General features: G+C 37.7%; 1 protein-coding gene across 1 annotated transcript; it reads right to left on the bottom strand.

Moving 5' to 3' along the window:
- Nucleotides 1-13,127: 13,127 nt before the first annotated feature.
- On the bottom strand, nucleotides 13,128-17,624 carry LOC104248559 (germacrene C synthase-like). Its single transcript, NM_001302613.1, is given in 7 exon segments — nucleotides 13,128-13,421; nucleotides 13,829-14,077; nucleotides 14,191-14,329; nucleotides 14,449-14,667; nucleotides 14,903-15,275; nucleotides 16,110-16,386; nucleotides 17,379-17,624. Coding segments are annotated over 7 exon segments (1,797 nt in total).
- Nucleotides 17,625-18,465: the final 841 nt, after the last annotated feature.

The following is an 18,465-nucleotide window of genomic DNA, read 5'->3' as shown; positions in this document are numbered from 1 at the left end:
TACGGTTCTGCAGGTGCGGTTACAATACCTCTTATGCAGTCCTCCTCCTGCTGCCCCAGCCCACTTATGCGCCACACTGGCCGCATCTGTGATCTCGCAGGTGCGGGATTTCCTTCGCACCTGCGACCTCTAAGCCCTTCACTTCTAACCGCTTTTGCGGCACGACGACCGCTCCTACAGCTCTGCACCTACGGCCCTAGCCATGCAGGTGCGGTTACACCAGCAACCAGCAACTTCAGCCTCCTCCAAAATTCTATTTTCGATCCGTTAACCGCCCCAGAATCCACCCGAGGCCCCCGGGACCCCAACCAATCATACCAACCAGTCCCAAAACACATTACGGACTTGCTCGAGGACTCAAATCGCATCAAACAATACTAAAATCACGAATCGACCTCCAATCCAAGCTTTATGAACTTTAGAACTTCAAACTTCTACTTTCGATGTTTAAACCTAGCAAATCACGTCCGATTGACCTCAAATTTTGCACACAAGTCATATTCGACATCACGGACCTACTCCAACTTTAGAAATCGAATTCTGACCCCGATATCAAAAAGTCCACTTCCGGTCAAACTTTCCAAAAACCTTCAAATTTCTATCTTTAGCCAAATGACTCCAAAACGACCCACAGACCTCCAAATTCACTTCCGATCGTGCTCCCAACTCTAGAATCACCATATAGAGTTATTCCCAGACTCTGAATCCCAAACGGACATCGATAACACTGTAATGCACTTCAACCCAAACTTATGAAATTTCTTCCAAAATGCTAACTTCCACAATAGGTGCCGAAACGTTCCCGAGTCTTCCAAAACCCAGTCCGGACATACACCCAAGTCCGAAATCATCATATGAACCTGCTGGAACCTTCGAATCCTGATTCCGAGGTCGTTTACTCAAAAATCCAACCTTAGTAAATTCTTTCAACTTAAAGCTTCCGAAATGAGAATTCTCTTTCCAAATCAACTCCGAACTTCCCGGAATTCAATTCCGACCATGCGTACAAGTCATAATACCTAAAGTGAAGCTGCTCATGGCCTCAAACTGCTGAATGACGCGCTAGAGATCAAAATGACTGGTCGGGTCGTTACATTCTCTCCCACTTAAACATACGTTTGTCCTCGAACGTGCTAAGAACTATGTTGGGGTTGCCCGAAATCACTATTTAACACCTCGAGCACCTACTAGTGCTACCACAACTCAACTGGGCACCCTAGATCGATCAATCTGAAGATACCCTTTTTCACTTAGGCAAATAAGCCTTAGAGCCCAATTCCAACATCTGTAATTCTCTACCAGGCCTGTTTCCAACATACGAACACTGTATCAATCACTACACAATGTACCATAACATGACTGCATACCCTTGCTGAATTTACACCTAGCACTACTTTATTCACAAAGCCACAATAACATTCCCTAAGCATAATAGTCGAAATTCGACGAATTTGATGCTCTCAATGCACCTCAATATATATATAAGTCATGCTCTAACTCTTACAATACCGCCATGATGGAAGAAATGTGTAGAAATTCATAACCAACTGCTGAATCAATAAATAACTAGGTCTATTCTCTTGACAAGAACCATCACCTCATTCTAAACCAAATAATGGTCTTAGCTCCTTAATATACTTCATATAATCAGATTGCACTGATCATAAATCTAATGATCTCGTCTCACCCAGTACAAACTACTCAGGCAATGAGCCATCCCGGACATGATCCAAGTCTCATATGATGCCACTATGTGCCAATAGTCTACCAATTCGAACGTGATACAAAGGAAAATGAACTCTGAAAAGGAAATCCAGTTGCCCCGCTCGTGAATCATACATTCGACGCGGTCAACATAATTAAACAAACAACTCGCTCGCGAATCATACATGCGATGCGGGCACAAGGCTAATACGAGTTTTCTCAGAAAGATAGGAAATAAAACACATAAAAACAGATATAGGAATTTGTACTCAACATCACAATGTTACGGCGCACAACCGATCCAAAAAACATACCCATGGCAGCGTGCCACCCGATCCACACATAAAATTCACAAAGGAGTTACACACCGAGCTAGATTGCTCATTACAACAAAATACCAAATATCGGTCACAAGCACACTAAGTGCATAATCCCATCCCTAGGGAGACATATAGCTCCATAGGCTACAAAACTCAAGCACAACTGAGGTGCGATATACGATCTGAATCTGGAACGCCATCTTACTCAGATAACATCATCTCTGCGTGAAACTTCACACCATAAGATATTCACCAAGTTGTCTCGCAACTCATACGGCGCAATATATCATTACATGAAATAGCTGATGACAAAATAGTACCCCGACTACTCTTCAATAAGGAATGCATTACTGAAATGAACACATCTGGCCCGATATAGAGCCCATATTCACATTTAGATCCATCCATAGACCTCAAGTTGATTCTGATCAGACTGAACTAGTCTAATAACCTTTCAAAGATCCATAATAACTCCCTTTTTTCTCATAACACCCGAGAACTACCACCATGACCGGAGTAATCCTCCACAATCCACAACTCAATAAGCCCAGTGCCCTCTAGGCATCAATTCTCACTTTAACGACATCACTACAATCTTTATACTTGGTTTAACTCTTCAGTGAATCAAGTGACTACCTGCCACACTTATACAACCTTCCCGTGGGGCACACTCCCACAACCTTTTGTAACGAATAACAGGTTTGTACATCCAAACCATCGATCGTACTAACGCTAAAAAGCGATCAAGAATCCTTAACCAAGATGCAAAGCCTTTTTTCACAAAGCACCAATCTCACGTGACGCTGAGGACAATACCAACTTACTTTAAACATCAAAAGTCTCTTCCTGCTCATCCGAGCCCGTGACATCCTTGTCAACACCAAACTGCAACCTTGATCCTTACTTCAATTTCCATACCACTTACTGCACCCATCATGCCAATGCGATAGAACACGATTTTCATCATAACTCCGAAACCACTAATAGGTTAACGCTTCATCATATAAAAACTTTTCACCTAACTCACTTCAGGAGAACTATAGTAACACACAGGTAAATTCTCATAACCGTAGAATATGCAAATCTCTAAGTAGTGGTCTAAGCCACCATACCCCTTCCGGGATCCGCCTCCACATAATAGGCCATAACAGTAAAATGCTTCTGAATAACATCAATTACTGCGGCCAACAAGCCTCACACGTTCCGTCACAATCACTTGCACAACTTGATCATGCTGAAGGAACTGATCACGCTAAAGGAACTGATCACTACCACCATTATGCCAACTCAACTATGGCTAACCAATCTATCTTCTTCCAATTTATCCTTGATTGTCTTAGAAATAATAGTAACTCTATTCAACACCTAACACACTCCATCCGCACTCATCCCGAGTGCCCTTGAATCACGAGACCATGTTGTCTCAAATCCCATGAACCATTTCATACCCCCCCCCCAAACCTACACTGCAAGTCAAAACATCATAGGATATTCTGTTCCTCTTTTCATAAGCTGCTACAAAGCTTGCTTCTTAACCGTACCTATAGGCTCTAAATCATTAGGCACCGCACATTTACCCCTATGAATACCACTAGAACCGTTGTTGAGAGCCACCCGATCTGACTTGACCCCAAACATAATCTACTCCATAAATCTTTTAGCACATGAATACCCTCTCGATGAAGCACATGACAGAATCACTTCCCTTGAAACCCGCATCTATACAAGGCATAAATCTTGAATCCTTCCTCAAGTCTGAACATAAGCCAATAAGGCTAACCATAACACTCCTTTAACAATTCTTTCGCTCAAATTACCACTTATGTTCTTTTCCTGTAGCTGAAATAACACATCAATATGCTAATAACCAGAAACCTCGTAAGTAGTTAACCATGCAACCCCAACATCTTCCAACGCTGCTGCACGGGGTACAATCACTACGACATCAATAATCCATCCTAAGTCTGAGCTCACTCTCTAGCTACACAAGTCCATTCACCTTTCGTGGACATCAATTAAATGTACGACAACATCCTTCCAACTCAAAGTTATGTGATATCCTTCTTCATTTCAAGAAGCTCATTCCCGTTATATCAAATCTTCTGCCGCATAATAGCCCATACTTCAACTTAAATCCGTAGACCCCAATCACCAATCACTAAAATCCCCAAATCATTCCTAACTCTCCTTAAGGTGAGTAGTCATCTTACCACAAAGCCCACACGCAACTATGCCACTCTCCTACTTTGGCGGAACTCACCTCTTTAATCAACTACTCGACCTTTGCTTCTAATAACTGACCTTCTAGAAATTTTAACCACTGCCTGACACTCCCTACATGTCCTTTATTATCCTTCGCTGCTCAGTTGTTGCCTTAAATAAAATCTATCTTCGCAGCACTTGAACCATCAAATCGTTGCTAACCTTAAACTTTTTCGAAGAAAATCTTTCTCGAGTCGTCAACATTAGAAACACCGATTCAATCCTGAACCACTGTACCCCGCGATCTCTGACAGTCGTTTCTCCCATATTATTTTATAATATCTTTCCCCAAAGGCAAATTGCAGAAGATCATAACACCGTCCAACTTAACACATACAATCGAGGATGATGACACTACCTCGCAGTTGAAAATTCCACCACGCTCGATAATATCAAGTCTCATTACTCCATCACCCCAAATCTAGACATTCATAGGCCAATTGCTTTTCCTCCGCCAAAAATGAAATATCAGATCTCTGAATCATGCACTATGTAGACTTCCTTTCAAATTATTCACCGCTCCAACACATAGGCAAGTATCCTACCATCAAGTCAATATTGTGCGATAACCAATCATGAACAATCATAGAGATATGTGCATAGTCTCAAAGCTCTCAGGAATACTGTTACTGAGCTAAAATGACAAGATATCCTCCCGCAAGGCAACGACAATAGCCCAATCAATAATACCGGAAGAAACATCGCACCACATCTGTAGTATCATTACAATCCTTCAATTCTCGATTTATAACCAGCGGTTCGCGTCGCGTAAGATTGAGTAGGAAGAAAACAAAGGCATAAGCCCCAAGGGATCAAATCGCACGATAAGGAATCAAGAAGGGAGGTGCTCCTAACAGTCTTGTAGCCTCTCGAAGATAAGTACAGACGTCTCCGTACCAATCCGCGAGACTCTATTAGACTTGCTCAAGACTCGTGAGACCTAAGGGAACCTAGTGCTCTGATACAATATTGTCACGACCCAAAATCCACTAAGGGTCGTGATGGCTCCGGACACCGCTGTCAGGCAAGCCAACCAAGATACTTAATTAAATTCTCTTTTTAATAATTTTGAAAACTATGATTTTCCTTTAATTTTACCAGTAAAAGATAATCGTTTCAGATCAAATATAAATGTTAAGAAGTTAATACAAGATACCCCATAATCATCCCAGAACCCGGTGTCACAAATGTATAAGCATTTACTAGGAATGAAATAAAGACAGTAACTGTCCGAAATACAAGTGGACAGAAATGAAAATACGATACAATACTTTGAAGGATACTCTGCTGGCTATGGTCGTCTCAATAAATGCAACTCACCTGAGTCTCCGTATCAACCATGCCACTATGCCACTAGCCACACATAAACCTGTGCAACAAAAATGTACAACAAGTGTAGTATGAGTACGAAAATAACATGTACCCAATGAGTATCCCGTCTAATCTCGAAGAAGTAGAGACGAGAGGTCAACTTCGACATTTACTATGGTCCAATAGTAATATATTTTAATCTGAGTAGTCATGGATTATTAAGAACGGCAGTAATTTCAAATAAGTCACAAACAGGCAAAAGTTCCTTTTTATATTAAAAGTTTCCAGTTTCATAATCTATTAATTAACGTTTATCTCAAGTCGGAGAGAGAAAATATCAATATCAATAAATCTTCAAGCAATATAAACATGCGCAAATCACACCGAGGTCATACGGCCCGATCCAACATAAATGTAAAATGTGCACTGCCAAGGGTCGAACGGCACGAACCATAGATGCATCTATTACCCCGCTCGTGAATAATCCATGCGACGCGGTCAACATAAAATAAACAAACACTCTGCTCGCGAATCATACATACGACGCAGGTACACATAGAATCACATATTCAAACAGTTAATCAAGACTTCATCGGGGAACAATTATCCAAGGAAAATCCAATTCTCCTTTTACAATTCAAGAAAATGAAGCTCAATCTTTTAAAAATTCACTTACCAATCCGATGTGATTTAAGAAATTCAAACCGTCAATAGGATTAAAAATATTTCCAAGTACAGCATGCCTTTGGGTCCTAGACAACCCGGACAATAGCATAATAGTAGCTATGCACGGACTCTCGTCACCTCGTGTGTACGTAGCCCCCACAAATAGGAGAACATAACCAATTATTTCACCTATGGGGACAATTCCCTCTTTCAAGGTTAGAAAGGAGACTCACCTCGCTCGGAAGATCCATAACCGGCATTTTCACGCCCTTCCGAAGACCCGAATCGATGCTAATGCTCCAAAGCTAGCCAATAATTATGCAAATCCATTAATATATGCTCAATTACTCATTACAATCCAATTTATAACAATTCCTAACCCCGATCGAAAAGTTAACTAAAATGCCTTTGGGCCCACGTGCCCGGATTCCAAAATATTTCAAAGGACAAGTTTACCCATAACCTCTCGAACTCAAATATATAATTTACTCTAAATTTCATACCCAAAATCGTGGTCAAATTTCAAGAATATCAATTTTCTAGGTTTTTCCTTAAACCTCAAGTTTCTACCAATTTCATACTCAAATTCGTACATAATCAATGTATTTAACTCAAGATAGGTGGGGATAGCTTACCTTATCGTTGATGATGAAAATCCCCTCTTGAAACCCTCCATGAATTGTCCAAGCCAAGAAAATATGAGAGAAAATGGCCAAGTCCCGATTTTTAAAACACTCATTGGCTCCAGCCCATTCCGCATCGTTCACTTGGCCGCTTCTGCGGTTCCGCAGGTGCGGTTACAATACCGCTTCTGCGGTCCTCCTCCTGCTTCCCCAGACCGCTTCTGCGCTGCACTGGCCGCATCTGCAATTTCGCAGGTGCGGGATTTCCTTTGCACTTACGGCCTCTTAGCCCTTCACTTTTGCAGCACAACGACCGCTCCTGCGGCACGATGACCACTCCTGCGGCACGACGGCCACTCCTGCGGCCCTAGCCTCGCAGGTGTGGTTACACCAGCAACCAGCAACTTCAGCCTCCTCCAAAATTCTATTTTCGATCCGTTAACCACCCGAAATCCACCCAAGACCCCCGGGACCCCAACCAATCATACCAACCAGTCCCAAAACACATTACGGACTTGCTCGAGGCCTTAAATCGTATCAAACAACGCTAAAATCACGAATCGACCTCCAATCCAAGCTTTATGAACTTTAGAACTTCAAAATTCTACTTTCGATGTTTAAACCTAGCAAATCACGTCTGATTGATCTCAAATTTTGCACACAAGTCATATTCGACATCACGGACCTACTCCAACTTTTGGAATCGAATTCCGACCCCGATATCAAAAAGTCCACTTCCGGTCAAAATTTCTAAAAACCTTCAAATTTCTATCTTTAGCCAAATGACTCCAAAACAACCCACAGACCTCCGAATTCACTTCTGATTGTGCTCCCAACTCTAGAATCCCCATATGGAGCTATTCCCAACTCGGAATCCCAAACGAATATCGATAACACTATAATACACTTCAACCCAAACTTATGAAATTTCTTCCAAAATGCTAACTTCCATAATAGGTGCCGAAACGTTCCTGTGTCTTCCAAAACCCAGTCTGGACATACACTCAAGTCCGAAATCATCATATGAACCTAATGGAACCTTCGAATCCCGATTCCCAGGTCGTTCACTCAAAAATACAACCTTAGTCAATTCTTTCAATTTAAAGCTTCCGAAATGAGAATTCTCTTTCCAAATCAACTCTGAACTTCCCAGAATTCAATTCCGACCATGCGTACAAATCATAATACCTGAAGTGAAGCTGCTCATGGCCTCAAACTGCTGAACGACGCGCTAGAGCTCAAAACGACCGGTCGGGTCATTACAAAAGATACCACTAAAAACTATTTTAGTACAGATACCACTAAAAAAAGAAAGGATAGATTGAATCTATGAAGATTGCTCTGTATTTGGGGTGTTTTTCGGTTGAGAATTTTTCTATAATTGGAAATTCAAAATTTGTGTGTTATAATTGAGTTTGTTGAGTTATATTAGGAGTCTATCACGTTAATTGATTCACTTACTCTTTTTAAATACGACTTTTTTCGCAAATTCCGTTACTGTATTCACGAATACAGCTCGCAAATACATATGAATATAGTCTATATGTTAGCTGTAATATCCCTTTTTTCCGCCGACTTTTCCTATTGTATTCATGAATACATTAACTTAAATACATCGAATACACTCTATAACAAGTTTAAACATAGCTATAAGAAGTAATTTAGTAAATGGTAGCTATAGCAAACTAATAATCACTAAAAGATAGTGGTTGCTGAAAATTTCTCATATTTTTTTTCTTAATAACCGAGAAATTCGAAGGCAGGGTTCAAAACTTGATGAATAATGGGCTCGCCCCTTCTGCTTTTCTCGCCACTTAAATACCCTGCCCCTCTGCTCTTCTGCTCTACTTGCAATATCAGCAGGAAGGAATGTGGAAACTCTTGGCTAAGACATGAATAGAATCCATCTATTCGCAGTACTTAAACCACACTCCAATATTTAAAAAGCTTTCAAAGTCAGATTGCGGTCTGCAAAAGAGATGTACATGTAAATTCAAAATATGAAAGTTAAAGAGAGAAATGAAACTCAAGTACTAGCTATACGGCAAATTCATGGACATAAGGACCACTTTACCTATCAATTGCATGAGTGTCCTCAGGGAACACAATGACTTTAACCTCCACTCCTTTCTCCTTCAACGCCCGTGCATACTGCGCGTAATAAGAGTGAAAGCATACACTTTCTTAAGCCATAAATTGTATGGAAATAAGTAACCAAAACTTAAAAAGCCATCAGTTACTGTGCTGCAACTAACAGTACTGTAATGGTTCCATTAGACCACATCAGCTTAACTGCCTTATAAACAACAAAGTAACCCGCTTTCATTTCATAGATTTACATGGTTTGCTGATTCATGTTGCAGATTGGGCATCGACGGATATGAAATTTTTGGTTCACAGATGATTGCCTACTTTAACAGAGATCTTTTTTACAAAAGTTTATAAAAAATACAAAGCTTGTAGTGTATTGGGAAAAATTGAGTTTATATATATTGAAGTGGTTGAAAGATGACGTGTCATGACACGAAGGCTGGTCAAAGAATGATGATTAGCAAAGATGCACGAGTCGCAACAGATATGAGCAGAGGCACGAGCAGATATTCAAAAGACTCGACACTCGTACCTATTTAAATCCAAAAATTAAGGAGAATGAATCTGATAGCACAAGAGAGTACAGATACAGTATTTAATAAGCATTAATTACTGAAAACGTTAGAGAATCTGTATTGAATTATAATGATTACCATTGTAACGTAGCATTAAATGCTTTTAATTGTTATTATGACAAAGGCAAAACGTATATCCTAAAAATAACCATAAAAAGGAGAAGATTGATCATTTGTAAGGACACGAAACAACAACAACAACCCAGTATACCTATCTTCTGTTCATCTGATTATTATCAAAGCCAATTTCTTTTATTCCGTCGCTTTACCATGATGTTAAAGTACCTGTACTTAAAATTGAAAAAAAAAGGTTATAATAACTTCCTGTTGTGGTTGAGTATTGCTAATTGGATTCAAGTTACTGAAAATGAAAAATAGTTGCAATTTTCAGACAAGTAATTCGTAAAGCTCATTGTAATTGGCAACTTTTTAAGATTGGTTTGCTCAGTTTTTGATGCAATTCAAAAGATGTCGTTACTTGTGGTATTGATATTATTTTTTTTGTCTTGCCAGACCGACAGGGCAGCAATGCTTGATGAGATTCTGGACTACGTGAAGTTCTTAAGGCTTCAAGTTAAGGTAATTTGACAGTATAAAAAAAATAGGTAACATCAGCTAATTTTCATGTCAACTACTAGCTTAGCCGATTACTCTATCCACTACATTCTAGGACAAACATTTCCAATGTTCTTTCAATTTTGACTAATCTACAATGGCACTGGTTCTTCTTACCCTTTCTTTCACATATGCTTCCATCCTGGTTTTGGATAATGGGAACTGGCTCTGTTGGCATGGAATCATAATAAGCCACCACCCACCCACAACCAAAAAATAAGAAGTAAAGCAGTTTAGGCCATTCGAGGAGTTTACAATCTATATGAGAATCGTAGTGGTGATGTTTAATGTAATTCATTTTTTGAGTATAGACCCCAACTAGCTTCGGATTGCATGTAGTCGATTGATTTCGATGGACTTTCATTCTGTGTGGGTTGGGATGTAAATGATTTTGCAAAAGGTTAAGTCACCTTAACCCCTTACTGTGCGGAGGATTAAGCACTGTAGTTCCATTAATTTATTTGGCTGTCTTGCAAGTTGAATACACCTTGCAGATTGCTATTGAGCAATTATACTCTTCATAGTTTCAATCTTTGCTTGATAATTCAAACTGCAGGTTATCCTTGCATCAACCTTTCTAAAAGTGTGTGAAAATAATCGGATAGGAAGAATGAACCTCGTTCAAAGATGGTTCAACTTGTTTCTTGCCGTAATTGAATTTTTTCTTCCACTTTTTCCTCCCATTTAACCAATAACCTCACTGAGGATAGATGGTGGCAATCTTTAAGTCTTCTCTGGTGGCAACACTATGTAATGAATTTACTGACTGAAACATCTGATTGAATGGCAATAGTTATCATTGTAGTCCTGCTTAAAACTCTTAATCTTTTACCATTATACTTTGTTCTGGTCCTCATTTGTAGTCTTTCAGGGAAGTTTTGGCCTTAGTAAAGATTGGACAAATTGAATATATGGATAACTTTCGCAGTTCTTTTAGATGCTCCGGTTTTACTAATTCTGTTAGTCCATTAAATGATTTGCCTTAAATCTGCCTAAAGGTACTGAGCATGACTAGGCTCGGAGGAGCTAGTGCGGTGGCACAACTTGTTGCTGACATTCCGTTGCACTCTGTTGAGGTAATCAATGCAATCACTTCTTTTTGCCTAACAACTAAACATCATTGGAAATGCCTTTATATCGTGTCTGATAACTCAAACGTAAGATTGCTTCGTCTGGCACAAGACTTCATTGTTTCGTCAATATTTTAGGGGGATAGTGGTGAAAGTCGATCCAATCAGCATGTCTGGACAAGTGGTCCAATGCCGAAACATAACAAGAAGTAGCAAAGCTGATGGAGGAAGATGTTGGAGCAGCCATGCAATACCTTCAATCCAAATCACTCTGCATCATGCCCATTTCACTTGCCGCACTTATCTATCCTACTCAGCAAACGGATGACCAATCGGTGGTCAAGCCGGAACCAGCAGCCCCACCGTCTCCTAACTTATTGCACGTACCATCGCCAACTCCTAATGGCTTCGTGGCCTACCCTCCTCTATATCTATACCTATAATCTCATGTATTACCCTCTGAAACCCATGGCCGCAATCAAAGTCAGATGCCACGATTTTTGCTTTTACCTCAACCATTGGCCCCTTTATCAACTTTCTGAGTTATATCAACCAAGGCATGATATCATACCTTGAACAAAGTCAGCACTTCAAAAAAACACCCAATCCATTTGTAATATTTTAGGGAGAAGTAGGTTTTTTCAGATTATCTGTCATTAGCATTGTGAGTAGTGGGGGTATTGTAAAATTGATCAACTGATGCTTGTAAAGTGTAGTGTAAAGGACAGTCCGGTGCACTAAGCTCCCGCTATGTGCGGGGTCCGGGAAAGGGCCGGACTACAAGGGTTTATTGTACGCAGTCTTGCCCTGCATTTCTGCCAGAGACTCTAGCAAAGTGTAGTGTAATTAGAATATATTATCCCAACGGGTAACTGAAGTGTCCTACCTAAAAAGCTCTTGTTAAATATGATTTATGCCTCTGCTGTGCTTTTTGTCTCTGGTGCGTTCGAATAGCACAGGAGCATTGAGTAAAAATGATGGAGCTCAATTGTGTAATTTAAACAAAAAAATTGCAGAAATATGATACTTTTTTGGGGTGGTTTTAACATTTGATCCCGCTTGCCCTTTAGGCAGAATGACGTTCAAAACCACGTTTTTGGCCTAATTAAATGTCAAATGTGTCAAGTCAAATAACATAGGGATCAAAACTGGAACAAGATTCTTGAATCACATCAACTATTGTCCCTTCTAAACATAACTAACAGCTTGTTTGGATTGTTGTTGCATGTCGTTTTATAATGTATTGTATTATATTGTATTGTTTGATGAATACAACATTTGGATATTGTATCGTTTGTTATCGTTTCGTGATGTCACGCACTAACAATATGAATACGCACTAACAATATGAAGAATAAACTTGCAACATTACTAAGAAAAAATAGGATATGGAGTAGAATTATTGTATAAAAAGTAGGATAAATGATAAAAGATGATTATCTAATAATAAGGAAGGTCAAGATGAGAGAAAAATGCAAGGAAATGACACCACCACACTAAATCCGTCATTCCATAAAGTGACACTTTTCATTGTTACGTAATGATGGATTTAACGATATGATAGAATAAAATTTAAGTAATAATTAAAATAAACATTGTATTTAAGTAACAATACTACATGATTCAATAGGTAACAACCGTCCAAATAAGTTGTAACAGTGAAATAGTAAAAATGAGCCGCCAGGTGCACAAAGCATCACACATTCATGTCAGGTTTAGGAAGGGTCGCCCCCAATAGGTGTGATGTAAACAACCTACCATAATGCAAATATTAGTAAATGTTGCCATTGCCCAAACACGTGACTTATAGGTTACATGGACAATACAAAATGCTTCCATATTTGCTCCAAATACTCAGCTTTGAAGGTGTGTCTGCATTGTTATATATAATCATATGTCGACAGATTCGACAAACAACGAAGCAATCAAGTCTTTAACTTTGGATTTGGGATTTGTGTATCCATCATCATCTTTCAAAAATGTATCGGCCAATCTTGAAAAATTTAAAGATCGTTCGAGGATAAACATTGGTACTGCAGTAGGGCGCAAGAGTTCCTTATTTATATCTTTCCACGCATTTGTGATTTTTTTCCGCATCTCAACATATGCTTCTTGCTTTGAAACTCCATATTCTTTCATGTAGCACTCAACAAATGAAGCAACATGTCCTCTTTGTTGTTCAACCTACAACATAATATATTTCAATTTCTTCATTAATATTATACAATATTTTACCATTTTAATCAGCCGTTTCTAAAGTTCCATAATTCAGTTTAAGTAAATGTGATCATTGAAGTTGTAATTTATCAAGCATGTCTATTTATTTTATCATGCAAAAGTGCCACCTAGACTCGAAATCAGACTGAGAAATGCTTTTTTTGAGTCGAGGGTCTATCGGGAACAACATTTCTACCTCTATAAGGTAGGGTAAGATCTGCGTACACATCTCTCTTCCTAGACCCGTACTGTAGGAATATATTGGATATGTTGTTTTTGTTATTGTAGTTGTTTTTGTATTGTATTTAGGGACAAAATTCGCGAATTACGATGGCTATTGTTATATAAAATGAAAATTATATTGTTATACTTACTTCATGATCAGCCATATCATCCATTAATCTACAAATTGTTGATGCAGCTCGAAGAATCAAAGGTTCATTTGTCAACCATTCAAAAGCCTCTTTTGTTATAATTTCCTCCATAACAACCAAAGAAATTATTCCATACATCGGACCGGTAGAGCTTACAAGTCCATTTTTCATATACTCCTCGCATTTTGGAATGTAGTTAGCATTCAACCATTCAGCTTCCTTAAAATAGACTTCCGCCACCTTTTTCATCTAAAAAAGTAACAGAAAATGTACTAATAGTTCAAAATTGCGATTCTTCCCTACAACTTGGTTTACTTAATTAACTATTAAGTAGTAATTAATGTAACTTAATCAAGGATTACCTCTTTTTTCGCATAGTAGATGTGATCTGCTTTACCTTCTTTGGCCAATACTTCTTCCATTTCATTGAAAACGTCGAGAAGGCCTTGATAAATAGGTCTCAGATATGTCGGTAATAAATCCATGGCACCTTCGTCCCATCTGCAAAGTCTAAGTTGTCATAATATATTTCTATATAACAATACTTCACTATAGCATCTTAAAAAAATATCAGAATAAATGACGTTGTTATAGAAAGATTTTATTATATATAATTTTACCTTTGGATCGCATCCGTGAAAAGCACAAGCTCATCAAAAGTTGCATAAGCATCATAAGTGTCATCAATAATGGAGTTCATTTTGACTACTTTTGTTACCAAACTTCTTGAACGACTATATTGAGGTTCAAAATATATTCCCACCGTCCAAAAGTAAGCTTCTACTAATCTGTCCTTTGCATATGGAAATTTGTTTGCACGATCCAAATCTTTCCACCAGCTATAGATATCATAACAGCATTAACATACTTAAACTTTAGGTGTTATTAATTAGCGCGAGTTACAGTCAAACCTCTCTATAATAGTCACATTTCTTTCAAAATAATTTGGTAACATAAAACATTGATTTTAAAGAAAACTTGACCGTTATAGTGAACTGTTGTTATAAAGGATGTATTTTATAGAGAGGTCTGATTGTACCATAATTATGAAGATGACAAGAATAGTAGATGTACCTTGTTAGCTCGTTAAGCTCTTTTCGATGAAGCTTTTGTAACATGTTGAAGTCCAACTTTGCAAATTTCAAAAGTAAATCATTATGTGTTCCAATGTTTTCATATATGTGTATGTATTTCCTTGCTCCCACCCTTGGTATAGCTTTGCGAATAGGATGGCTTAAGGCTTCAGTAACTTGTACCTTAAGCGAGTTGCTCAAATTCGGGATCACGGACTCGAGATGAGTCGTGGTAAAGATAAGAGCTTCTTCTAGAATTTCCTCGTCGTGCACTCTCATATGTGCTGCTTCATACAAACTCAATAATCCTTGAACATCATTAGTATGATTTTCCTTGAATTTTCCGTCATGGTTAGTGAATTGCTTGAACACATCTGGTTGAACACCATGTTTATATTTTGAAAGAAATGAATTTCATTAGCATCAAGAAATTAAACCCTAAGTTATTACAACAACAACAACAACAAAAAATATTCAGTGAAATCCTACAAGTGGAGTCTGCGGAGTAGAGTGTGTACGCAGACATTACTTTTACCTTGTAAAGATCGAGAGCCTGTTATCAATAGACCCTCGACTCAAAGAAAGCATAGTCACAACATTGTTAATAGAAATATAGTCGTGGACAAGCCATGGAAAAAGAAGTAAATCGTACCCCAAGTTATTATTGACAATAACAACAACAACCCAGTGGTTTTCCATAAGTGGAGTCTTAAATAATATTCCTATAATAACTATTTGATTTCACAGCTAGTTAAGAAATTTACAATTTCCACACTATAGTTTTTTACTATTTTTAAGCAGAAGGACAAAATAAAAAAGTATAATACAGAAGTCTTCTATATAGAAGCAGATCTCGAAACTTGCTATTCTCTGCACAAATAAGGTGCGATAACTAAAAAAAGAGGAAGGCGAGTCTTTGAGCAACGGTAAAGTTGTTACTGTGTGACCTATAATTTATGTGTTCGAGCCATAAAATCAGTTACTAATAGCATTAGGATAAGTTGTCTACATTACACCCCTTGGGTGCGACTTGTCCTGACCCTGTGTATACACGAGATATTTAGTATTAGGGTAAGTTGCATACTTTACACCCCTTGGGGGCGGTTCGTCCTGACCCTGCGTATACATGAGATATTTTATGCGCCGAACTGTCTTTTAACAACGAAAAAAAATGAAGCTGTGCGGGAAAGGGCAGAAATGTAAGGTACCTGAAGACATGTAATATCCTTGTTGCCTCGCAAGTCGAAAACGAAGAGCAGCAACATAAAGGTTGTGTTCATCGTCATCTTCACTATTTTGAGACAAATTAAAGATGTTTTGAATGGAGTTTTCAATCTCATCATTGAAATGATATGCTAATCCCAATCTTTGAATTGTGTCAATCAAGACTAGTTTTTGTGTACTATTATCTGGAGTTTCTACCAACATTTTCCGAACTATTTCTTTTAGCATTTCATGTTCATTTTTCTCTTGGGTAGTAATTTCCTGCAGGCAGAAATTGAGCATCAGGAGCGTATCCGCATGTATAATACCAGGTTCATCTGACTCAATACATTCACGGAGCACAAATTTATGTGTAACATTCTACTAAAATTGTAACAGATCCTTAAAGGTTGAACCCAAAAAATTTAAATCCTAGATCCACATATGTTAATCACTAAAAAGGGCAGCCTAGTGCAATAAGCTTCCGCTATGTGCGGGGTCCGGAGAAGGGGCGGACCACAAGAGTCTATTGTATGCAGTCTTACCTTACATTTTTGCAAGAGGTTGTTTCCACGGCTCGAACCCGTGACCTCCCGGTCACAAGGCTCCTTTTGATCATTATTTATGAGTTTTGAATACATTATTAGATATATAGTGAAAACCTACCTAAGTTTTTACAAAATAGTAATATTCCATTCGTTTCAATTTATTTAAACCTTGTCGGAGCATGAGAGTCAAGTTCAATATTTTTTAATGTGATGAACATATATTCTTTAAATGTTTTGAAATATATTTTACACATTTAGAAACTGCATAAAAGGTATTGTAAGTCACAACAATTAAAAATTCAAAATATTTGAAATGCATTTGCAAAAAATATGGCCAAAGAAAATCTTATTTGACCCCATATAGTAAAAGATTCATTCTTTTTTGAGACGGAGGAAGTATTAAATTCCAAACTCATAATTTCAAAAGTACGATAAAGACCAATCTTAAAGCTTGAATCTTTCATGTTTAAATGCTTCATCCATCTCTAATAAAATTATAACATCTTCATTATTCATTTAGGTAACACAGTCAGACCTCTCTATAACATCCCCATATAACAGTCATTCACTAAAGAGTCAAGTTTTCTCGGAACCGATTACTATGTTATATTATAATATATAATCTCTATAACAACACTTCACTATAACAATAAAAAACGATCGCAACAAATGGAGTTGTTATAGAGAAGTTTGACGGTAGAATATAAGCATGGGATTGTGACTTACTGTTATTTCAGAATTGTAGGAGAGAAAATGGTCACCCCAAATTGTTGAGGGAAAATCTGCCAAATGACGAGAGCTTGAAGAAAGATCCATTGCTCGATTCATTCTTCTTACTCTCTCTTTTCTTCTCCCTCCAAAAGAGGCATATGATGAGTGTATAACTCTGAGTTGAGAAGTATTGCATCTCCAAATATTCGACTGAAATTTCGCAAAGTGAGAACAGATTAATGGAGAAATTGATTGACTCATCTCTCTCTCTTTCTCTCGCCAAACGAGTTTTCTAGTTCCTTTACTTTAGAGTTTTGTAGCCCAAAAAAAAAAAAAAAGGCAGCCAAGCTTACAATGTTAGAATTTGCCACTACAACATTATGTATATATAGCTACAAATTCTTAGCTATATGTGGCTAATACCTAACAATAGCCACAAAAATTAAAATTTCATAGCTATTTACAAATTCATAAAAAAATTAGCTACAAAATTAAATCGACAAAGCTGATTTAGCATTTTTGCTATAATTGCTAACTGTCGTAGCAATATTACCCAAATAGCTACAAATTTATTGCTACAATAAAATTTCGTAGCTAATCGTATTTTTTTTGCCACGCATTTGAAATTACTGTAGCAATAACAACTTTATAGTCACAAAAATTACTTCTAACAAAATGTTATAGCTAAATAGATATTTTTGCCTCAAGTTATAAAAGCATGTAGCAATAATTGGATTAATAGATATAAAAAATTATTGCTACGACAATATTTTGTAGATAATTATGAGTTTTTGCCACACGTCAGAAATTACTGTAATAATATTAATCTTCTAGTCACAAAATATTACTCGATACAAAATATTGTAGTTGAATAGGTATTTTTGCTTCAATTATAAAAATTTGTGGCAAAAACTAACTTAATAGCTACAAACTTATTATGATACAATAAAATTTTGTAGCTAAATATAAGTATTGCATCTCCAAATATTACTGCGGTTATAACATGTTAGTCACAATAATGATTTGAAATAAATATTAAATTTAAAAGCTATTTTAAAATTCAAATTATATGAAATCGAGAACATCGTTGGCGTATTAGCTA

Source organism: Nicotiana sylvestris, chromosome 9, assembly GCF_000393655.2.
Source record: "Nicotiana sylvestris chromosome 9, ASM39365v2, whole genome shotgun sequence".
Classification (NCBI taxonomy): Eukaryota; Viridiplantae; Streptophyta; class Magnoliopsida; order Solanales; family Solanaceae; genus Nicotiana; species Nicotiana sylvestris.
This window is presented reverse-complemented; position numbering and strand designations above follow the sequence as displayed.